Here is a 25,196-nt window from a genome sequence, read left to right as displayed (position 1 = left end):
AGCCAATGGAAAAATTCTATTGTTTTTTTTTTTTCGAGGGAAACAGGGTGATGCTAACTTCCAGGTTGGCCTACAAAAATATGTCATCACTGCAGCACTCTATTATTAATTTTCTATTGTATTGTTTCTATTTCTAATTTTAGTATTTGGGATGCCATGAAGTTTCAGGCAGAAAAGTTGACGTTGCAGTATAGATAGGATCAAAATGGCCTTCAACAGTACAGAAGTATTTTAAAGCCAGCAAGTTTGATAAATGACATATGATGAAGGTAAGAGCAAACTGGAGACATGCAAATCTCCCAGAGAACAGAGCTTAATAAGACAGACCAGAGTAAAGTTAAGACGTTGGGAAGGCACAAACATAGCGTCAACTCTTCTTGGTTACAGTGCACAAGGTAGTAGCTCAGTTCTTAATGAAAGCGAACTCAGTCCATCTCCGCCATGAAGGTTGCAGGTGGGAGATTTCATCTCGACGAGAGACGGCTGGTAAGGCAGTGCATTTGAGAAGACCGAGAACAGTGCACCATTGCTGACAAAAAATAAAAATACAGCACCAAACAAGCGATAATAGATAAGCTTCAAGTTATGTGACTTGGTAGTGAAATAACTAACCACTACCATAAAGGTCACCGAGCCTGTGGGTTACTAGAGAAAATACAAATGTGCAACGATATCGAAATGTTTCTTGAAACGCAGCAAACCACAGATAAACTGGTGAGATTGAAACTGCATTACGCATAGGGTGCTGACTGAGTCTCTACTGCATAGCTCATGCTAAAGCTGAATCTATCTGCTAATTCGAGTCAAGTATTGCTTCATGTCAAATGTAATACTTAAAAAAAAAAAAAAAAAAGGAACAGATCCTAAATTTGAATAACAACATTGGCATTTTTATCATTTTTCCCTGTCCGTGAACCTAACAACTTGAAACCAGTCAAAGCTGGTCTCCCAAGCCGGTTGACCAAATCCAAAACCGCTTTAAAACCAACAAACCATACGCACTTGACCAGGCTGAAGACCAGCAGACCAGATTAGGCAGGTTTAAGATGTTTTTCCCAGTCAGGAACATACTAAATGTGTGTCTGCAAGGCCTTAGATGACAGTTGTGACCCTTTTGGGCAGCTCACTTTGGCTGGCTGTCCACAGTAAAGTGAACAATAATGAAGTGTCCTCTGTGAACTATCTTAAAGATCTCCAAAGTGCCACCAAAACACTTTGGGACAAAGGGAAAAGAGAAAGGAAGAAATAACATGAGCTAGATTTGAAACCAGATTATAAATAGCATGAAAGTGGGACTCCTTTTGAGAGGGAACAGTATGTCTTCAAACTAAATATTAACAGATGAAATACAGATGATGCTGATGAAATGCTTCATAAACAACAAATGGATTTGAACCAATGTAGGGTGATCAAAACCAAATACTCGATACACACATTGCCATTTCTTCACTTTGTCTGAATCAGACTTGTTAGTACAACCAGGTAGGTTTATACAAGGGCAAACGGTTATGGGGCCCACTAAGTGTACCCACATAATTTGTCCTGTGAGTTCAAGCGATGACCCTTTTTAATACCTCTTCCGAATTTCTCTTTAACATTAAGAGGTTTTAGAACTGCACAGACATGTGGTATCATTGAGGTTGATGCAAGAAGTCTAAATCTAACTAGTCAAATGCTAGCGCTACATTTATATAAAAAATATATATTATTTTTTTACCTAAAAAAAAAAAAAAAACCCTTCTCTTAAAGCCTTGAGTGATAGTGAGAGTCCAAAAACTGTTCAACTAAATCCTGGCCCAAACACAAGACAGCCCAGCAATGCCAAGAGCCAACAACGCAGAGAAATATCAAAGGTCTCATTAAAGAACTAGAGCCAAAATGGACACTAAAATTTGCATCTGACAAGTAGAAAGTGGAGGCAAAACACTGGGGGATTGGAGAAACATTACAAAAACAACAACAAAAGGAAAAGTGGGAATGTCAGGCTCTTTTCTGGAATGCTGTTTTGAAACAAAACACAATCTTCCTAATGTTTATATTATTTGGTCTAATTGCACTTAAGTCATGATTTCATCCATCTGAAAATGTTCAGTAACTACAAAAAGTGAAACTGCAGCATTTTCTCTTGGCTAATGTGTAAACAGTGTCAACCTTGCCTGTCAGTTTCTCGTGAGCCAAAAACCACCAACAAAACTGAATACTTCAAAACAACACAAACACTTTCCCTTCATTATTAAAAAACAAAAACAAAACAAAAACAATAAAACACATCATATCTGATTCCTGTTAAAGAGTCAGTGTGAATCAATTGAAATTATCTGTGCAATACAAGACCTGCAGTACAAGTTTTAAAAATCACTCGTGGGTAATATTGCCAAGAAGAGAGACAGAACGCAATACTGTACAAGAGTTCACCAATTACAGAAACCAAAGAAACCATAAAAACCTCAGCACAGATCTGAATTACAAACTGTATTAATGAAGCTCTTTTCTCTTTCGAGATGAGTTCACGATTCAAAACTGGTCCTAACCAGACATGACGTGACAAGTTTATAGTGATGAGTAATTTGTCCATCCAAACTGAAAGCAAAAACGCTGCACCCTGTGACACAAAACCTATGAAAGGATTTTGGACCAAAGAGATTTCACGGTAGTCGGAGCTACCCGCAACAAAAATAAGAACCGACAAAAGTGATAGACAAAGTGTCCTGTTGCTTGGCGCTTTTTGCAGACAAAACACAATGTAACTCAAGCATCACCTGTTTTATCATGTCATACCTGGTTAGGACATAATTTAAGGTAGACCAAGGCCAAGGTCTTTATATAAATAGCAAGAGCTGATCCTGAACATCCTAATCAGCAGGTGTTTCAGAAAAGCCCCATTTCGAGGTGTGATTTCATATTAGTCATCTCTGAAGACACTACTGGTCAGAAAATATGCCTAAAAGAAAGAGGTGTTGTTTTAGGGGTAATTGCATGCTTGTAATGAACTCCCGTAGTAACTGTTAAGAGTGAGTATTATCACAAAGTAAAACTGCATTATCTTAGAAAATCAAGAGAAGTGCAGGATAAGGATAAAAAGGTCTTTACATACAGACTGCAAACGCTGCACATAGAAAAATCGAAATACAAGGAGTAATCTATCTTATATGGGATTTAAAAAAAAAAAACATGAAAAACAACTATTGCTTTGATTTTGATAACTGAGCAGGGTCAGTCCACATCCAACAGCAGTGAATCTACACTTGTCTGTGCTAAACACTTCCAACAGGACGATTTCATTTAAACCTGCATGCTTCAGAGCAATAATCCATTTCCACAGGAACAAGCCATCCGCAAACGACTAGAACCTGTTGCACATTTGGTCTCAGCTTCGCAAGCATGGATGATTTTGGCTGACACCACATGTTGACTCCAGGAAAGGGGCACAACAATGTAGGATTGAAAAAAAAAAGTTAATAATCAGACTGAAGGATGCTTCAAACCATGAGGTACTATTTAGAGGCGTTTTCCTAGGCCAGCCTTACTGGGAGATGATAACTCCAATGGGTTGAGGAGGAGAGATCACATTGAAACTGGAATGCAGATTCAGAGCCATTGCAGAATCAAAACTAAAAACCTCAGAGGAGTCGTTAATGCAACTGTTAAGATGCGTGTGAGACTTCATCTGGAAATGGTTCCTGATTGTAGAAAGATTGTTGGATCAACTGATTGACGTGACGATGCTGGGCAACTGTTCTCAAACTCCAGACTAGAAAGGAGTCCTCAGCAGAAGCACCCTGAGAAGAGGCAGGGAGAGGAGGAGAGAGTAGGAAAGTGAGGACAACCACACCTCTAGAGAGAGACGCATTAAAAACTGTCCAAGTTTTAAGGTCTTCGCCAATAAAAGCCTGGCAGCGCAACAAGGGAAACAGTCAATGTTTAGTTAGAAGGAGCCTGTCTTTTAGGGGAAAAAAAAGTTGTTGAGCAATCTATCCTCTTATGTCCTTCGTCAAAATATATAATTATTATTATTGTAAAGGCTTGTCAAGATTCTATGGCTGTATCCCATTCTTATCCCTGGCCTTTCTGAAATAAACATCTACTTGAGGAACTGCAAGATATCTTTATGCAAGTGATCACTGCCAAAACACGATAGTTCACCTACAGGAACACGCAGACGATGCAGGCTTTGGTACGTGATTTACCAGATAAAGCTGCCCATGCAGATCATTGCGAACTCTGACTATGACCTGGCAAAAAAAGTCCTCTGCTCGAGACCAGAACCGAAGAGAACTGGAGAAGGGGGCGGCAGGGGGATTCTTCCAATATGTGCAAAATCTCAAACATTCTGAGGCTACATTCTCTCTCCCTCCGACCACGCTCCCTCTTTCGCATCCGACTGACACTTCACTCCCAAAGACAATCTCTTTTGTGTTTGCTGCTACTTGCCGGCGTTCGAGCGCCCCTCAATGGATAGCTTGACCTCCTGAGGGATAAACGATGGCCGAGAGGAGCTAGAGGTGGCAGCTGAGGCTAAACTTCCGTCCTCATTCTTGATGCTGTATCTTTGGAAGCCAGGGGCAGACCAGCGCCTCTGGGACGCCCCTACGGAAGAGGCTCCCACTCCGGTTCCCGGTGGAGCATGACCCTCAGTGTGCAAATAGTAGTTGCTCTGGCTCCGAGTGTGCTCTGCTGAAGTCCTGTTCGGTCTGGGGGGCACATCGATATGTCGAGGACCCCCGGCCTGCATGGACTCTTCCTTGTCCCTGTCCCTCTCTCTGTGGATGCGCTCCATCTTTAATTGGTTTGGTGGCCGAGGGGTGTGCTGGGGCGCAGGGGGGCCCATGGGCTGAGGTGGGGCTCCTGACGTGGAGTTGGCTTTGGTGGGAGTCCGGGCCTGCATTTGCTGCGGCGGTTTCTGCTGCAACGCGGCTTGCTGCTGCAGCGTCACGGACACGCAGACGTCGCCCACTTGCAGATGGTGGCAGGTGAGACCGTACAGTTGGGCAGTCCGCTCGGGGCTACAGGACGACCAGCCCTGTCCGAAAACAAAAAATGGGTGTTCAGGGGGAACATCTATAGTCACTTTGCTCTGCTGCTCCCCTACGTTGAAATGCAGCGCCACTAGACCAGGCCGCTGACTAGCGCGGATGTCCACCACCATGCTCGAGTCGATCTTAAGCCCACCGCTCACTTCTGCGCTCCGCACAAAGTCCTGAGTCTGCAGATCTTCCACACGCTTGAGCTCTCCGGTAGCCAACTGGATGATGGCGCCCTTCATGAAGTGCGACGGCCCGGTGGGTGCCAGCAGAGGAGCCTGTGGTAAAGCACCAGGAGTTGGAGTGGGAAGCTGCTGACCGTGTTGGGGAGGCAGCTCTGCCACCGCCCGCTCTGGGAGACACGCTGCTGCATCCATGGCTTTTGTATATGTAGCTTGAGAAGCAACGATGGCTGGTGAGGCCACATCGTTGGATTGATAATGCTGCTGCTGTTGCTGCTGTTGGTGGTGATGGTAGTCCAGGGGCACGAGAACAGGCTGCCCATTGGCCAAGATCACGGCATGACCTTGTTGAACGATATGCTGCTGATGAGCTCTGGATTCAGCAGGATTTAATGCATATGCTGTTCTGACTTCGCTCTGAGTCTCTCGACTCCTCTGAGAGCTTTGAGACAGGTTCAGAGGGACATGTGCTGCTTCCTTGCGACTCGTGCCATGGACAGGAGAGGCCAGTCGTCCAACCACCTGCTGGACCTACAAATTAAATGACATAAAATAACAGTCAGAAAAATCTAATCTTTTAAATGGAACAGTTTATTGAATATTTAGACATGTTTTAAAGGATTATTTCACTTTAAAATGAAAATTACCCCATGATTTACTCACCCTCAAGCCATCCTAGGTCTGTGACTTTCTTCTTTCAGACGAATACAATCTGAGTTATATTAATAATCACTCTGAAGCTCCCAAGCTTTATAATGGCAGTGAAGGAAACCACCTGTTTAAAGCTCAAAAAAAGTGCATCAATCCATCATAAATGTACTCCACACGGCTCCAGGGGGTTAATAAAGACCTTCTGAAGTGAAGCGATGCATTTGTTTAAGAAAAATATCGATATTTAACATGTTATAAAGTAAAATAACTAACTTCCAGCCAAACAGATTCTACTTGTGTCTAAAGCATAACTTACGCAATGTATAAAGTAGGACGTAGCGTAGTACGTCATGGTGTAGCGTAAACACATTAGTACATCGCGTAAGTTATGCTTTAGACACAAGTAGAACCCGTATGGCAGAAAGCTATTTTACTTTATAATGTGTTAAATATGGATATTTTTCTTACACAAACGCATCACTTCGCTTTAAAAGGCCTTTATGAACCCCCCGGGGGCTGTGTGGAGTACGCTTATGATGGATGGATGCACTTTTTCGAGCTTCAAACAGGTGGTTTCCGTTCACTGCCATTAAAAAGCTTGGATGTGTCAGGATATTTATTAATATAACTCCGATTGTATTCGTCTGAAAGAAGAAAGTCATATACACCTAGGATGGTTTGAGGGTGAGTGAATCACAGGGTCATTTTCATTTTAAAGTGAACAAATACTTTAAAAATCTAAAAATGTTTTGCATGTGTGTTTTTGTTTAGTATTATATTTGATACATCAGACATGTATGGCTCACATAGTAATGATATAGGAGAATATGGATCTCTCACTCGAGAACAAACTGAGAAAAATATGCAGTTTGGTGCAGTTGATGTTATTTATATTGCCCAAAAGTAAGATTAAATTCTGATAGTTTTAAATCTAAATCAATGAGATTTTATAACAGTTCAGCAGAGTACTTGCATGAAATGCATATAAATATCAGTTGTCACTCTATATCTTCCAATGATATCTTAGTAAGATGATATTTAAATACTTAGTTTTACGTAGTTTTTTTTATTTTATTTTTATTGTAGGGGCAAAACATAAAGCAATGCAATACAGTGACGACCAAGACACAGACAAATTAACGTTCCTCAAAAGCCTGATGTATCATTTGTTACTCACATTTTAACATGATTTTTCTTAAAATGATGTATAGATAATCAATTAAAACTAAGCTGCTTAGAATATAAAAATATAAAAGTTATTCTTAAGTTTACTTTATAAAAATCAGTAAAGATTTCACAGCAAAAAGACAAATGTACCAAAACCTGAAAGGGAACTTTGTTAAAATTATACTAAAAGGCTTTTTACTTGCTAAAGAAGTATGAACTATCAATCAGACAACAGAAGGCATGAATAGATTGTGTACAACAGGATTTTCAGCAAAGTTGATCATATTGATAATTTAAAGGCCTTAGAAATTTGAGTATTATCAAATATAGCACCATAAGCTAAATAGTGACAAATGAAAGGTGAGACTTGCCTCAAGACTTGTCACAGCAGATTCTGCTGAGTATAAATCAAAAACCAATCTGTGTTGTTTCTAAGAAGTAGTAGCCAGAGTTACTCAATCCTCAACACACCCAAAGAACAGCTAATAAAGGAAGGAAGTGGTGTAACTGATGCTGACTCACAAGAATTGCCTCAAGGCAAAAAGCAAAACTCTGAAAATGCATTAAGTAGGGATGAAACAGGAGATAATGGTCAGGTTGTAGATAATGATTAGTTCAAGAAACCTAATTTCCAACTTCTATCCAAATATGATATCTGGGAAGTTGTAACAATAACATCAACATCAAGATTTTGTGATATGTTCAGTGCAGTGTTATTGTTATCTTAAACTAAAAATTTAGTAATTCAAATAAAATATTTTTTTTTTCATCTAAATATTAAACTTAAAAAAAGAACATTAGATGCACTCTATTGGCAACTAATGAATCAAGTTAAAGTACTACAATTAAAACAAACTAAAATAAATTAAAGCTAAATAGAAATGATAAAAGCATGCAACAAAATTACTGAAATTAAAATGAAATATAAAAACAAAAGCTAACTCAAAACATTAATAAACAGGAAATACATTCATTTCTATATTATTTACAAATTGCAATATAAAATACAGTTATTTGTTATTTGTTTAATTGGGTTCTGTTCATAGACACATGACTTAAAGGTGCAGTAAGCGATTTCTGAGAAATGCTGTTAAAAATTTAAATCAACACCTAAACAATATTGTGAATATTTGATAGAAGTCTGTTCTATGGAAGCTTGTTTCCACCATGAAAAAAAAAAAAGTAATTGCGACTTTTTATCTCACAATTCTGACTTTTTTTCTTGCAGTTGCAAGTTATAAAAGTCAGAATTGTGAGATATAAATTCAGAATTGTGAGATAAACTCATAATTGCGTGTTATAATGTCCAATTGTGAGAGAAAAAAAGACAGGGTTTTTTAGAATTGCGAATTTATATCTCACAATTCTGACTTTATAAGTCAGAGAAAAAAAGTCAGAATTGTGAGATAAAAAAATAAAAAAGGTAATTGCAACTTTTTAATTAGTGGCGGAAACAAGCTTCCACACTGTTCTGTGTGTGCAGGAAAATAAGTGTTTGCATATAGTCCTGGCTGTGTAAAAAGGAGAAAAAAACAAAGTGGATCGGACAAAACTACAGAGCACCAAAACACTCTTGTAGCCAATAAGCAGTAGTGTGAGTCATTTGTAGAAAGACTGAACGAAGGTCTTACGGGTGTGGAACGACATGAGGGTGAGTAATTAATGACAGAAATTTCATTTTTGGGTGAACTAACCCTTTTACACTGGAAAAGCTCCATATGTGAGTAACATTGGTTTTACTATGTTTTACAGAACCAAGATATATTATTGTATGCTGTTGTTGTTGAATCACAGCTGAATTATCCATACTTGTGCAAGCTGTCTGATGCGCCAGCTATTAGTGGTTGCCTGTGTTGCACTGCACGTTCGTTATTTTGGAGGCGGAGCAATGAAGGGTGGGGGGGTTTGTTTGGGTGTTGATTTCAAATATCAACAGTGTTTCTCAGAAATTGCTTTCTACACCTTTAAACAAAGATCTGATTTCAATATAGTTCAAAATTATAGGCTAAGTAATATAACTGCATAATAGTCAAGTCACTACTGATCATGATATATTTAAGTGTTGTGACTGGCCACCATTTTTAATCAGCTTTTCTGCAGTGCACTCAATAGTCCTGTGATGTGGCAAATTACTGTTCCAAGTCAATAAGAAATCAAAATTGACCATATTATTTACTTAAAGTACATTCCTGGTGATATTGCAATAACTTGCTCTTCCTCTGAAATGACTTCCCCTTTTCAATTGCTCTATTCTGACATCTAACACCCATTATCCAATCAGTTTCTGATTATAGAATGCTGTGACATGTCAACTCTTTTTATGAAGTGTAGTAAAACAGAATGTCGAATATGTGGTTGTTTCATTTAGTGGCAGTTTTGGCTAGCATAAGCCAAAAACATTGTTGTAAAATCATATTTGTGTCTTAAATTTCTTTATGCAGTGTCTTCACAATTTCTTTATGCAGTGTCTTCATGGTTTCAAACACTTTCCCTACATACATCGCACCTTACATACCCTGGATCTTTACTTTCAAGCCACAGCATGTACTTTTCAATTTGGTGATCGAAAAGGTTGAATTCTGGAGTGAAAAACCACAGACCTTCAATAACCCACTTTCTTTGAATGGACCGTTTTAACATTTCCGTGGTTCTCAGAAGCGCAAGTCGTCAGTTGGGTAAATTTCTGTAGTGGTGAACGAGAGATGAAAGAAACTATAATTTTGGCATTACCATTTGCTCAGATAGCAAAAAGAAAAAAAATCCATGATGGCTTTTCCATGACCAGTGTTGGGGGTAACGCATTACAAGTAACTCGAGTTACGTAATCAGATTACTTTTTCAAGTAACTAGTAATGTAGCACATTACTTTTTCAATTTACAAAAAATTATTTTAAGTAGTTTTAAGTAATGCAAGTTACTTTTTCACATTTATTGACTGACAGCTCTCCTGTCTCCATGTTGAGAGAAATAAAGTGCAGAGGTGTTGTGTGGTTATTGTAGTTCTAGACTAAATTAATAAAAACAGTGAAATGCAAACTCAGAATTTTATGCAAACCTGTAATTAACTACATTAAATTACACAAATATACTTTATGTATTTAATCTCACTTTATTAACCAATGTCTTTGCTGCTGACCTTCAGTGATCTAATTCAACCAAACTAATAAGCAAAAATGGCTTTAGATTTAGAAATAAGAGTGCTGAACTTCCGTCAAAGAGCTTAGAACCCAAGAGGCGACACTTCGATACTTTTTGGGTAACAGCCACTAGATGGCGCTCCGGTAGCGCGGCCGCCATTATGGGGTGAAAATACTAACTGGACCATAGAATCCTTCACATATTACGCACCCAAAATCGGCAAATTTCATAGCCAAATCAGAAGCGCAAAAGAACAGTTTTTTAAATTAAGTCACCAGTAAATTGTATGGCTCCTACAGTAAATGTTGTATTGTCTTATATGTTTTATTTTACCAGTTGTGGAATCCAACCATTCATCCATCTGAGGTAACGTAGTTAGCCTACTTTATTGAGTATTTCCATTTTATGCAACTTTACACATTTATTAATAGTAAATTAATAAATGTAAGATCATCATGTTCACAGCGAACAATATATTTCAGACCTAGTGGAGTAATAGTAATAATAGTATCTAGGTCTGAATTGAAATATATATATTGTACGTTTTAATGGATTGCATTTTAATGGATGCATTGCTGTGTCCGTTATTGCATAATTCCCACTTTTGGACACTTTTGCTTTAACGGACATTAGACAACACTGCAAAATCAAGCTGTTATATTCATATATTTATTGTCCAACATTCCCAATTTTTCTGATGCATGTCCTTAATTTAATTTCATATGTTGGTATTAATTCAGTGTTTATAATGCTAATACTTGAACTTCAAAGAATTTTAACCCAAACTGACTGGGTTTCTAGAGAGCAAATGTTTTGTGAAAAAAGTGGAAGACTTAAACACAAAGTGTGTAAAATAAACTGTAAAAAGGATTTGATCATCACTAGTGATAGTATTTTATTCTGTGTTGTCATCATTCAGGTTGGATTTCAGCTTTAATGTACTTTTTTTTTTTTTTAACAAAGCAGCTGATATTACCATAGAAACTTTCACCCCAAAATGGCGGAAACGCAGGGCCGCTGCTGGGCGCCAGTGTTGCAATGGAACGTTCTATTGAGTGTCGCTTCTTGTTAGTGTATATTCTTTGCTTCCGTCGCTTGTATCCTATTCTTCTTCAACCCAGAATGCCAGCACAGCTGAAAGTTTGTTTGAGCTGCGCCCTCTACTGTACAGGAGTAAATATGCTTTTCCTTCAGTCTGAGGCTTATTCATTTCACTTTTGGTGTGAAAGGGCCTGAACATTTGCCAAAAATAGAACTTTTTTTGTTGTTATTAAAAAACACACATCAAGTCCAGCCCAGGTGAGAAAAAGTAAAATGCAAAAGTAATGTAAACGCATCACTTTCCATAAAAAGTAACTAAGTAACACAATTAGTTACTTTTTTAGGGAGCAACACAATATTGTAAACCATTACTTTTAACAGTAACTTTCCCCAACACTGACTTTCCAAGAGAGGGAAAAAAATATAGAGAGATTGATTATGCTGGACACAAATTTGCCATCAGCCTCTCAGCCATTGTATTAGAAACACAGCCGCAACAGTGATAATTCTTTTCTTTTCTTTTTTTTTTTTTGTCATTTACTGCCACGGTAATATAACACAATGCACAGTGTTATAAATGTGTACTAATAAAAAAAAAATTAAACTTTACTAGATTTTCAAAGCTGATAACTGTGTCATCCCATTTCAGTCTGTGAAAAGGGTCCATTTCTAAAACTCTGTACAAAACCTTCAGCAATACATTTTATATACTTATAATTCTATACTTATATATTTTTATACTCTATACTTACATTATAACACATTGATCCAATAGTAAACCATCCGTTCCTCACCTCGAGATCAGTGTCTGGCGTGCTGCTCTGTCCTGGCGACATTCTGCCCTCCGGCCTGCGGCTTTTCAAGCTCTTGTCTTGCTGGGCCTCCAGCGCAGCTGCCTGCAGCATCCGTGCACTTCTGGCAGAATAAACTGCATCCTGATGGCTCTCCCTGCCTCCGTGGTCTCTGTCCCCACCATTCACCTCCCTTTCCTGCTCTAGGGAGCTGCCGTGCAGGTCACGTTGAGGTTGGACGCCCCTGACGGCGGGGTGGAAGAACACAGGCACGCCTCTCGGGCTAAGCTCCCCGGCAGACAGCATCCCTACAGTCCCGAGTGCCGCTTGTGTCGCCGCCTGCTCAGACGGGAGCATTTTGGTGTACGAGACCTGCTGCTGCGGAGGGGACGAGACCACTCCTTCCTGAATGACTGATGGGTATGGAACCAGGTGTGGCTGTGACATGGCGGACTGAGGTGGCATTAAGGGGCCAGGAACAAATCCCGGAGGCAAGGCGTAGGGAACCGCAGTCGCGTACGGAGAGCTAACAAACTGCAAGGAGGAGTGTGGGATCTGGGTGTAGCCATGAGGAGGGTAGGGAACACTCGTATGCTGCAACACCGAGGAAGGTACGTTGTAGGCAGGAGAAATGTGGCTAAGAACAGGGTGCAGACTGGTGGGTGAGTAAGTGCCAGCGGGCAAAGCTACTTTATAGAGCATGCTATACTGATCCACGGGTACCCCGATGAGACCCTCAGCACCCTCCACCCCGTAATGCACGCTCGGCTGGGCTCGCATCCACTCGCCACTACCACTTTGGGCTTCTCCGCTCACTCCAGAGCTTTGTGAAGATGGGCCATCCTCACCTCCTCCTCCACCCCCAATTCCACTGCCTCCCGCTCCGCCGCTGATGCTACTGCTGCTGTTGTTGGTGGAGGTGTTGTTGTTGTTGTTAACAGGGAGGTCCCGCTTCTTGGGAGGGAGGCACTCCTGGTTGCGCTCATGGACTGGTTTCATGGTGATTCTGGATGAGAATGGGCGCTGTTACTGAACAGAGGAAGGGACAAAGCCTGACAGCCGCGGAAATAGCACCACTGGAATCAGCTCTGAGAACCTCCCGCTGGCCTCTTCCATCACCTTACCTAAACGCATAAAGAAATCATGTATAAATATTAGGGGTGTGACGAAGAACAAGACAAGACAAGATTTTTACACAGTATTCTTAAGAAATCCTCAATGACGAAATACATGACTAGAAAATTAGTCTGCAGGTGCATTTGAAATGTTTTAACTAATCATCTTGTAATGAATGTCATTTCAGTTCTACTTTCTGAGTATGAATTATCATATGCAGTAAAAGACAACAATACTCAAGCACTGTAAAAGGTTTTGCCACAAACTCAACTGACTGGCTTTCTCTCCTGTATGATTTCATGATCTCTTCAGACCTTAGAACTGTACATGAATTATGAGATTCTACAACTTTTGAACTCTGAACTCCTTTCCACAAGTTGGTCATAGAAATAAAAACAGTATAAATAAAAATTAATAACAGTTTTCTGTTATTGCAACCATAATCAAAGTACTCTCTCAATATTCAAAGTGCAAATAGTGACCCAATTTTTCTACAAGCATGATACAGAGCTAAGAGATGGTTACAACTACACAGCCCAGCCTAAGAGCGCTTTTATATTGGGAGATATTTGCATGCATCAGGGAGCCGTTTTAAAAACACGGGGTATTGAAATCGCTTTTGAATGCGTTTTACTTTTACTTTCGAATTTGCGATCGCACGTACTGTGTGAATAGGGAGCATCGTTGCTGAGTGCAAATTCTACAAGATAAGACATTTATCAGACACTTAGGCTCTGTTGTGCAACGAATTTTCCGCCATGGTCTCGTCAGTCATCTCGTCACTTACTCTCGTCACGTGATCAGCGAACTCAGATTCCTGCTGCACTATGTCCGGCTCTGCTGCTCGTGTTTGATGAGCTGAATGGGATTTAAATGACCGTTATCCAGCTGTATTAGCAAAACGACAGTGGAGGCGTAATGTAAATGTAGCGGTGGCATATTCTATCCTAATTTCACCCTCACGCACGAGATCTCGTCACACCCCTAATAAATATAAACTATATATTTAAACTAATGATGTATGGACTAGTGCTCAACATACTGACCAGGCCAATAAAACGGCTGTTTTTGAGATTGTTGCATCAGCTGACAACTGTGCCGACTGGTCAATTAAAACATGTGGCTAATCTGCCAAACGTCACTTTTAAACTCTACATATGGGTCAATGACGTGACGCTATTTTTTTGTGTCCATATGGTTTAGTTAAATTTAAAATGGTTAAAATTTCAAAATAAATTTGCAAATTACTTGTATACATTCTCTTTTTTGAGGACAAAGTCTAAAATTTCTGGTTTTAATTCATTTTGAGAGAATATTTGGGGGATGACTGCAAAAACGTCAATGTGGTGTAACTGTGAAAACTTCGTACCAAATAATTGATCTTGTTTAAAAAAGGTGAAATTCTCATTAATAATTCTCAGTAAATAAAAGTAAATGGAACACCATTGTTCTGGATATTATAATTAATTTGGGGAATCATGTGAGTCAAGTCAAGTTCCTGAAGAGTCAAGCTGGTGTAACCACCTTTCAAAGAGCCATTTTGTTAAAATTGTGCAAGAAGATCATGTGACATGAGTATTAACTTTTTTAAATATTTCCACCAAGGCCATGTGCTTACATAGGTGTCCATGATAATGCCTGTCAAATTTGATTTTAAATTGATTTCAAATTTAATTTCAAATGGTATAACCGGTTATAGAATTTGACTCCTATTACAAGCCTTTCTGTTATAGGGGCCAATTTAGTCAAATATCCCTAGTTTATGATGCTGATTAAAGATGTAATATAAACTAACCTACTATTTGGAACTATTTTCAAGTGGGTTTTTTTTATTGAGAATTTCACCTTTTTTAAACAAGATCAATTATTTGGTACAAAGTTTTTACGGTTACACCACATTGATATTTTTTAAATCATCCTCCACATATTCTCTCAAAATGAATTAAAACAGACTTGGTCCTCAAAAAAGAGAATGTATGCAAGTAATTTGCTAATTTATTTAGAAATTTTAACCCTTTTAAGTTTAATTAAACCATATGGACACAAAAAAAAAAAAAATGCGTCACGTCACTGAACCATATATAAATTGCTACAATATTTTTGGTGAATTTTCAGCACAATTTAGTGCCATATTACTTACAAGCAATGTACATATTTTCAAATATGCATTACATAGCAATTTAGTTTGCATTTCACAATTTTAAAGGACAATTTTTATTCAATTTTTAACCAGCTTTGTATTGTTAAAATGTCTGTAGTATATATAAATGAACATTGCATAATCTTTCTCCATGTTACCTGCTCCCAACCATTTATTTGTCAGTTTGAAACAACCATCAACAATGACTCAAACCTTTAGATTTTTAGCCAAGTTTGATTCAATTCAGATTATTTGGACATACACTAATATTTACATGCCAAAACTGATAATAATTATGTGCCATTAATTAAATAACCATATATAATAGAGGTTATGCATTGATGTCACTTTCCCGCCGGAAAACACCCCCTCAGCCGGACTGAGTGGCAAAAGAGCCTGCTGCATGTTTAGATTTAATAGGGGAAATTGCGAAAACAAGTAAAACTTGAGAAAAAAATAACGATTAAACTTAAGGTTGGACTCGATAGTGTTCCTGTTACAACTTACCAAAGATCCAGTAATCTATGGATATTGATATGCAGCCAGGAATCATGTTTCCAGACAATTATATGTGCCTGATTTCGACGCCGGGGAAATACATAAAGCAAATTTGCCTGTATTTATATAACTACAATATAGGTAGCTCTAAATCCGGGTGATCACTTATATCAATGTTATATATCATCCCGTTGTAAAACTAGAATAGTTTTTGTCAGTGTTTATTTAAAAACACCAAATTATGCAGAATATAAGATGGTAAATATTTAATTGATAAGTTGTCAATACAATATACAGGGTATGATTTTACCCCAAAATTCAGCATATTGACAAAATGATAACAGCAAATTCACGTTTAGATGTCTAGAGTCCAGTTGTTTCTGTGAATTGCAGTGATCAATTTGCTTCTCTTTTCTTTCGCTTTCGGCAGTCTGTAAAAATACACCTCAGATTTCTTGTCAAACCTATCCGTACAGTCAATAGCAAAGCTCTTTCCTGTTTTAGATGTGTTTTGTGCATTTTTCGTGGCATTCACGCTGAAAACCAATGCTGCCACTCAGTCTTTTTGGCACCCGGTGGGCGTAACCACAGTCACTCCGGCCGACAGTGGCGTCACGTGCATACCCTCTTTGTAATACAATATAATATAATATATTTTTGTTAACTAAAATGGTTTTCGTAATAAATCTAAAATAAAAATAAATATTAAATAAAAAAACTGAGCCAAAAATTAGAATTTTGCCTTGGCAAATGTAAGTTGAAGTACTAAAGATACTCAAACTGAAATAAAAGGATAAACAAAAACTAATAATGACAAAAGCACATAACAAAACTAGAACTTAGTCTAAGATTAGTCTAATTACTCTAAGTCTGCCAGATGACGTGTTGAAAATCTGACATAATAAGATGGCAAAGCCTTTGAAAAACAGTGACATGTCATTTTTTTTTTTTTTTTAGGTATGACTGTGTGTCATTTATATTCTGGAGCAAAATGTGGAAGTCTCTTTGAGTAACCTTAACCACAGACCTGTTTGACTCATTCATCAAAACACACTTTTCTAAAAAGCCCACTGGAAATTACCGAGGAAATCCACAAATGTGCCTTCCAGTTTGGCCTAAACACAACGTCAAGGATACTAGAAAGCAAGATAAATATATTACAAAATACAAGCATCATGACAAACCTCATTAGTGCAGTTAAAGGGGAATTTTGTAAACTTCTATTTACAGATAAGTTAAACCATTAAAAATTTATCACATTTTATTTTAATCACTAATGTTGACATCAAACTCTACTGTTACTATACTGTTATTACTGCAACCCGGTAATGATTTTTAATAGTATTTTAAAGCTTATTATAATAATATTTAACCTTATATCTCCGAACAAACACGATAAAAACCAAGTGCAGTAACAGCCATAATAGTTAATAGAATTAGGCCTAAAAGATAAAGCACTCAATTTCTTCCAGGCTAACTGTATTGTGCCAATGATGCTTCTGTGATTCATACACGGTGGATTCAATTAAGAGAAAGAAAGTGCAGAAAAAGAAGAAGGCTAAGCCATTTCTGTCCATGTTCTCTTAAAGAAACAGACACTAGTTGGGCCACATGCTTGCCATATCAGAAAATGCCCTATATATAGAAAATATTTGAGTGCTGTTTTGGTAAATTTCACATTAATTCAAATCTAGGCATATCTAGTTATGTGGGTTTAGTGCATGCTTCAAATATCTTACATAAATACACGACATGCTTCGTTTTAATATGATTAGACACAATATTTCCACGGAAAAGATAATAAAACGCCGCAGAAAAACAATTCTAGGTGCAATTATTGCTCCGTAGTAAACGCAGATATCTGACGGTACATGCACGGTGGATAAAATGCACTGCCAACTTTCTAAATATAGTAATCTCTCATTTTAATAGCCAAATTCATAAATCAAACAGCAGTCAATGAATCATTTGTTAAAACGAAAAGTTTCTATGAAACGGAAACTTCGTCTACTTACATTATCCTGACACTATTAAACTGAAACATACATAAAAGAAAGCGAAAAAAATATTAAATGGCACAAATAATATATTTTTAAAATGCAATAACGTACATTTAGATGTTTTGGGTGTCCGCAATCCGTGTGAGTATTGACATCGCGCTGAAGTGAATCGTGGCACAAGTAGAGACACTAGTGATGTTTTCATGAAGACTCAAGCGTTAGCCAGCTGCTATTAAAGCCTTTAACTTCACTAGCCAGACGTTTCAGACGGGGAATATAATCATTCATCTGCATAAAACAGTTTGGTGCGTTCGCTTCATTTCGTCCAATCAAACTTTGGTAGTCAACGCATGTTTGAAACTAAAGCAGGAGTAAATGAGAGGCTGGGATTTCCACCGGACCGCCGCTAACGGGCTAATCGCTCTTCCCACATACTCAAACAGCCGCTTCTTCGCCCGCACGCAAACGCCCTGCGACAAAAAACACTCACCTCCGCATTGCATCGTGTAGACGACGGGCAAAAATACAGACTCTCGGTGGAGTTCGTGCAATAAATCAATGGTGAAATATGGGCTGGTGATATCTGCCCATTCCAGAGGCCAGCAGACTGAAGCCCAGCGGCGCGCGCTGATGACGTAATGGAGGAGTTGATCCGCGGCTCGTTCATTACAGCAGAAAGATTTTAGTTTTTAGGGAAAGTTTGTGGGTTATTACTGGGTTATTACTGTCACACACACACACACACACACATATTATATCATATAAATTAGTATATATCATAATTTTACATGCATGTATTTACATGTATATATAATTTTAAACTCATAATTTTGAAAGATGTAAATCATATTAGATATTTTTCTTTTCTCACAATACAGTGAGCATAGGAGTGAATGATTTCACCATGTCCCGTATAATATCAATAGAGGGCAATGTTGAGCTGTCACTATATGTTATGTTGGCCCTTGAGGAGACCGACAATTAAATAGCTTTACTGCCTCTAAGATAAAAATATCCTTGCTGTTCGGACTTAGAGGCTACAAAGCCGGGTTAAAAACAACGAGACTGATAACACTAATCATGGTTAAAGGGATTGTTCACCCAAAAATGAACATTCTGTCATCATTTACTCACCCTCAAGTTGTTCTAAACCTGTATGAATTTCTATCTTCTGCTGAACACAAAAGAGAGTATTTTGAAGAATTTCGGTAACCAAACAGTTGATTGACTTCCATAGTATCTTTTTTCCCCATAAATATGAAACCGGTCCATCCTACAGCACAGTAGGTGGCGCTAATGCATTACTCAAGTTTGCAAACAGCGATGCAGAAGGAAGACCGTTGTTCGATTAACCGCTGTGCTTTTGGGAAATTGAGTGTTCGTTGTAATCAAACTCGTGTTGATCGTGAATTTTACAATAGGTCTTATATAACCAGGCGTTTTTAAATTTATTTAGGCTTTTAAAATGCTTTATTAATAGTGCTGTTGTAATAAGCCACCCAGTAGCTTGCCAAGCACAAAGTGATTTGTTTAGCTGTTAGCTGAGTGTTTAAATGAGCGTTTGAGTCATGTTGCTAGATGTGCTACAGGGAGCGGAGGCTGGAGGATTCACACTCATTCAAGGTAACATCACTTCGTGAACTAACACGAGTCTCATCAATACTCTTATCCCGGTTGTACCTTTTTACACCGTTGAGTAACCGTAGTAATTATATGTTTGCAGATACTGTCAAATGCAGCGGTCGGGGAATCCTCAAGTGTTTTATTAACGCAGCATTGAAAAGGCAAGTTCTGCATTTTTTTTTTAAATTGACTTCCATTAAGTTGTTACGCTTTGGGTATTGTTTGATTTGTGTTAAAATCTTTTTTAAAGGGGCGAGGACGTACATGTGCTGGGATTTGAGGCGAGTGAAACAGAAGTGTGTGCTGGCTTGGACAGCAGCTGTGTGCAGAAGTGAGCAAAATAATAATAATAATAACAGTAAAAACTCTTGATTTGTGACTTGAAGTTGTGACATGCTCCTATGCATATGGTGACACCTAAAAGCACTTAACATCATAGAAATGTATGACAGTTTAATTGTACTGACTGTGTCATTTAGGATGCACATAATTTGAAATCTAAATATCATAGTGCAGTGGTTTTCAGCTGGTTTTGCTTCAGGATTCAAGATTGTACATTTTACAAGTGGTAACATAACACCACACCAAACAGTTTATTGTGCAAAAGTAAACGAAAATGACCTTAAAATATTTATTTATTTATTTTAATTCATGCAAAATAAACACAGTTCAACAGCAGAAATATTATATTTTATTAATAATAGCCAAAGTATCAAGTGACCAAAGAATATGTGCCAAAAATTGTGCCACATATATATTTTTTGTTTTAAGTTTATAGGTCTAGTGGTTATTTTGTTACATTAACTATGCATAATATTGTTACTTTATATTATTTGCATTTACCAGTATTTTTCACTGATGTTTATTAACATAAATGTTATACGTGCAAAAACAACTGCAAAAATATTGTTTTATTCAAATTAGCCATATTATCTAGTGACTGATTAATATGTGCCAAAATAAGCACAGCCTTTGATGGAAAATGAAGTTAATAAGCCTGGATATTTGCTGCAGTAGCTATGTACGATATTGTTAGTATCTTTTTTTTTATTTTTTTTATTTTTTTATTTGCATTTATGATTGTTTTTCCCAGCTGTTTATTAACATACATTTTGTAAGTGCATAAACAACAGCAAAAGTATTAATATTAACCATAGTATCGAGTGATTGATTAGTTTGTTACAAAATATGCACAGCCTTTGACAAAAAATAAACTTTAAGTTGATAAGTATGGTTATTTTGCTATAATATTTTTTTATACCTTATTTTGCTACCTATGTACGATATTGTTAGTTCTGTATAATTCATTGCATTTACCATAGTTTTTCCCTGCTGTTTATTTACATAAACTGTGTAAGTGCATAAACAGCAAAAGTATAAATTTTAGCCATATTAAATGTATTAATTTATACCATAATATACACAGCATTTGACAAAAATATTTATATTTTTAAGTTGATAAGCCTGGTTATTTTGCTACATTATTTATTTATTTTTTTTTTTTTTTTACCATATTTTGCTAACTATGTAGGATATTTATTTATTATTTCATTTACCATTGTTTTTCCCCTACTCTTTATTAACACATTTTGTGTGCATATACAACAGCAAAAGTGTAATATTTTGAATTATGTTGAAATACTTTATCATGTGTTTTGTTTGTTTAAAGGCTTCATTTTCATAAGGGTTTCCCTGATCCCCTCGGCTGGATGTGTAAATCTTCTTTCACCGTCGATCAGCTCACTTCTCAACACATAACTAAGCTCATCAAAGACACGCAGCATGCCAAAGCATCAGTACTTGTTATTGACTCCCTCTCATTTGTTTTAAGACATCATGACCCTGTTGTCATCTGTCAAAGACTTCAGGAGCTCAGAAAAGGTGAAACATGTCACACTGACAAACTGTGTTGCCTTTTAATTGACAAATTCAAGAAATAATGCTCTTGTTTGTTTTTTTTCCACTGACCACTAGGAGGAGATATTAAAACTATTATCGGTGTCCTGCATTCAGACTTGCATCTGCAAGGTGTTGTAGGTATTGTAAGTCACTTAGCCAGTACTGTTATCTCTTTGGCACCTGCAAACTATGAACATCATGCTATGGCTATGACCACACGACGCACAAAGTCGGGCAAAGTTATGCAAGAGGTAAGCCATGCATTTTTACTCTGAATAAACATAAGATTCTAAACTATGGAAGCTTGTTTCCGCCATGAAATAAAAAAATAAAAAAGGTAATTGTGACTTTTTATCTCACAATTCTGACTTTTTTCTGATGAATATATGATATATGATATAAAGTCAGAATTGCGAGTTCTAAAGTCAGAATTGCGAGTTCTAAAGTCAAATTTGCATTGAAAGTCAGATTTGCGAGTTAGTGGCGGAAACAAGCTTCCATACTAAACTGTAATCAGTATGTGTTTAATCAATTTATAGGAAGAGTATTTCAGCGTGTCTGAGGATGCAACCCTTTCTGTGCGGGCCAAACCCCGTCAACCTGGGCATGTACAGAAAGAGCAAGATGTAGCGGGGGTGAGCAAAGCCACTTTGATTGTCAATGACTTTAGATGGAGGTTTTTTGTTGTAACTGTTTCTTTCATTGTGATCTGAGCAGGCTGATCCAACATCAAACTTGACCTTCAATCTACGCCTGTCTGAGGAGGAGAGAAAAGCCAAGGAGAAAGTGGCACTGCCATTTGTATTTAGCCAAGAGAAGTAAGAGACCTCTATTGATGTAAACAGTGTTATCTTATGCTGCCTTCACGTGCTATCGGAGTTTCCTAGTTAAAAATTGGACATGAACACCCTCTCAAGTCGTATTTACCACTGGGAAGCTCAAGGATAATTTTGATATCCAAGTTTGAGTTGAGCGGGCCAAACTCAATTCTTGCTATTCTTTAGTTTTTTCCACAACACCTACATCACTTTGTCATGTTGTTAAAGTAGTGCATAATCATTTAAAGCGTATTGTATGTTTTATACACAGCAAAAATAGCCTGTATTTGACCATAATTCCAGAATCGTCTGCAAGCTCACTATCTACAGTGCTGTGAATGTTTATATGGTTGTCAATGAATGGGACGCTAAATATCATTTTGGCTTTAATAAGATTTTCCCAATAAATAGGCAAGAATAAACCTGGTGTCCTGTAGGGTTAAATTATGGTTTTGTTTATGGTTAGTTGCATGTAATTTTGCATAATTTAGTGTTATTACTATAGTAGGTACATGTAAAATATGTAACAAAGACACTGTAAAATAAAGCGTTACCAAGATCTGAATTTATTTTAAAAAATAAGATTTTTTTGCCTAATCAGGGGTGCGTTTCCCAAAAGCATTATTAGCCAACTGACATCGCAATTTCCGTCGTTATCAACATAGTTCAACGATTTGGTGTTTCCCAAAAGCATAGTTCAAACAAACATTTGCAAACTGCATCACAAACTTGTGTGGTTGGAACGACTGCTCTCGAGCTGTGCTTAGAAGCATAGTTTCTTGTTTTTATGACATGTGGACTTAATAAATCCTTATCTTGAGCAGAATAAGCAAGCTGACATTAAGTACAATGTATGTCTTTTATTTCGAATATATACAAATGTCATTTATATATTTTAGTTTGTCCAGAGATTTTAAGCACCGTTTTTGAAGAGTGCGCATGTGCGTACGTGCTCTGGTACATAAGAACGAGCTTATTATTTAATCGGGAAATAAAGCAAAAAACTGAGAAAAACGAGAATTAGTCCTCAGATGCCATGTCCATAATTTATAGCACAAAATCTAAATTCGATCTCAAATGGATTCATTAAAGAAGTTATTACTCCACCACCTGTGTGACATTATTAACCAACGTGGCTGAACAACAGGTTTGCGACAATACGGTTTTGGGAAACAGTCGTGGCTAGCTAGTTCAACGATGCATCGTACTATGGTAGTGAAGCAGCGAGTTATGTCGTTGTATGGGAAACGCACCCCAGTTTTGATGTCTGAGAAGTTCAGTCTTTCATGCTGCAATCTGTTTTTTTTTGTTTTTTTTTCCTCCAGAAAATCAGCTCTTCTGAGGCCGACTCCTGGCTCGGGACGGATCGTGTACGAGCCTGATGCCAGCGATGACTTTGACGAGGAGGATCCAGATGATGATCTTGATGTGTGAATGAAGACAGCCTACATCATGACCTAAATCTGGGAATGTCTATCCATCTTTATAAATTATTTATTTATGATTCTTTATTTTATTATGAGTCAAATAGTCTAAGGCAGCATGTCTATCAGCTATAACAAGACTACGCTTGAGAATGTTGTTTTGACAGATATGAATTGATGAACCAGAGTTCTTAGTAATGTTACGCAGTTTTTGTATTGGTGGATAAAAAAAAAAAACACACTCATGGGTCAATGACATGACCGGTCATTTTTTTTTTTTTGTCCAAAGGCCTTAATAATAATAAAAAATAAAGATATGACGTCCAAAGTGTAAGGTAGTACAACTAGATCTCTTTTGTGAATCCAAAAAGGTTTTAATTATATTTTCCTACATATAAATGTATTTTAAAGATTTTGAAGTGTCAAAAGGCCAATACAGCCATTTCATTTGTGATTAAAACATCTTAAAATGTAATAAAAAGGTATATATTTTATTCTGGCATGATTTTATAACATCATATATCAACATGGTATTAAAATTATGTGTAGAAGTTGCTTTGTTATGAGAAAGAATGTCTGGAAAAATGAATTTTATTGATGTCATTCGGAGTAACCAATATAAAGGGACCATTGTGGATCAAGTCATGCAGTCAATATCATATGACAGGATGTGACATCATTCAGACACCTGCAAAGGACCACATGGTCCTGAAGCAAAAGCTAACTCTCTTAACTATTTGAAAAATTCATGTTTTCACTTGCTCATACGCATGTCCCGAAACATCAGGTCATTCGGTACAGCCGCTATAAAACGGAAAATGTTGTAATATTTTAAAAACTTGTATTAAATATAAAATGTTTGATTGTCCTTTTGTTAGCTAGCTAGCTAGATATCAGTCTGTTAGCACTGTTTGAAAATATCGTCATTCGGTATAACCAAGAGTGTCATTCGGTAAAACCGAAATTTTGGTTAAACTGAATGGCTTTTTGGTGACAAATTTTGTCCATCTTGTAAAAAAATGACAAAAGCAGTTTTAATTGATTATAAAATCCACATAATCTCATTGTTAACACTTAATAAAACTTCAGAATTAATTATATCTCCGTTATGTTTTTTTTTTACACTTTTAAAAACCTTATTCATCAGTGACCCTTATATTCAAGCACTGATTTGAAAATATTTTAAGCATAATTGCCCAACTATGATTATTATTGGTTTATATATAAGCTCGTTTTGTTCTGTTTTTATACATGTGGAGATAGAAGGACAACTTTTCTCTTGGTTGAAATCTTGACCAAAGCTCCCCAAACTTTGTCCCATGTGAGATCAGACATAATAAACTACAATACATTATAAATAAAAAAGAATACTAAAACTCAAATACACAAACAAATTGTAAACATTTTATTTTGGGTTTTCACTGACTTAAGCTTTGTTGACCAGTGCTATTAAATTCTCTTGCCAACTTTTGTGGCAAGTTGCAGTGTTCTTTGTCCTTAGACATGGTTTCTGCAGTCTCGCAACACACAAAAAATGATTAAAAAAAAAAAGGATAAGACTTATTTCAGTGATGAATCATGATCTTTAACTAATCCATTTAGTAAATAGCTTATAACACAGAAAAAGACACTCACTTGTCGCAAACTAGTGGCGTAATGATGTAACAGAAAGGGCCACTGAATGAAT

At 37.2% G+C, this 25,196-nt stretch overlaps 2 protein-coding genes across 4 annotated transcripts; one reads left to right on the top strand and one right to left on the bottom strand.

Moving 5' to 3' along the window:
• Positions 1-250: 250 nt before the first annotated feature.
• Positions 251-18,488, bottom strand: atxn1l (ataxin 1-like). Of its 3 annotated transcripts, none has more exons than XM_051898512.1 (3): positions 18,236-18,488; positions 11,953-13,115; positions 251-5,734 (listed from the first exon to the last, which is right to left on the bottom strand). In XM_051898512.1, exons 2-3 carry the CDS (start codon positions 12,988-12,990, stop codon positions 4,424-4,426), a joined length of 2,349 nt encoding a protein of 782 aa, XP_051754472.1. In that variant the 5' UTR covers positions 12,991-13,115; positions 18,236-18,488; the 3' UTR covers positions 251-4,423. The 3 variants fall into 3 exon arrangements, with proteins under 3 accessions (XP_051754472.1, XP_051754474.1, XP_051754473.1); XM_051898514.1 differs by having other exon boundaries at positions 11,995-13,115; positions 18,236-18,484; XM_051898513.1 differs by lacking the exon at positions 18,236-18,488 and adding an exon at positions 17,857-18,224.
• A 532-nt stretch (positions 18,489-19,020) lies between these two features.
• Positions 19,021-24,604, top strand: elp5 (elongator acetyltransferase complex subunit 5). Its single transcript, XM_051898523.1, has 8 exons — positions 19,021-19,368; positions 19,469-19,529; positions 19,619-19,699; positions 21,038-21,249; positions 21,343-21,518; positions 21,807-21,902; positions 21,985-22,085; positions 23,411-24,604. Exons 1-8 carry the CDS (start codon positions 19,314-19,316, stop codon positions 23,517-23,519), a joined length of 891 nt encoding a protein of 296 aa, XP_051754483.1. The 5' UTR covers positions 19,021-19,313; the 3' UTR covers positions 23,520-24,604.
• The last annotated feature ends 592 nt before the right edge of the window (positions 24,605-25,196 follow it).

Source organism: Ctenopharyngodon idella, chromosome 7 (assembly GCF_019924925.1).
Source record: "Ctenopharyngodon idella isolate HZGC_01 chromosome 7, HZGC01, whole genome shotgun sequence".
NCBI lineage: Eukaryota > Metazoa > Chordata > Actinopteri > Cypriniformes > Xenocyprididae > Ctenopharyngodon > Ctenopharyngodon idella.
Note: the sequence above shows the minus strand (reverse complement) of the source record. Positions and strands in the feature narration are given on the sequence as shown.

Excerpts from the sequence above, each read along its gene's own strand:
- atxn1l (XM_051898512.1), bottom strand. The coding sequence starts at position 12,990 with ATGAAACCAGTCCATGAGCGCAACCAGGAGTGCCTCCCTCCCAAGAAG. Across the intron at positions 5,735-11,952 it reads TTGGATCAATGTGTTATAAT|GTCCAGCAGGTGGTTGGACG; the intron begins GTAAGTATAGAG and ends TTTAATTTGTAG.
- elp5 (XM_051898523.1), top strand. The coding sequence starts at position 19,314 with ATGTTGCTAGATGTGCTACAGGGAGCGGAGGCTGGAGGATTCACACTC. Across the intron at positions 19,369-19,468 it reads AGGATTCACACTCATTCAAG|ATACTGTCAAATGCAGCGGT; the intron begins GTAACATCACTT and ends ATATGTTTGCAG. Across the intron at positions 21,519-21,806 it reads CGGGCAAAGTTATGCAAGAG|GAAGAGTATTTCAGCGTGTC; the intron begins GTAAGCCATGCA and ends ATCAATTTATAG.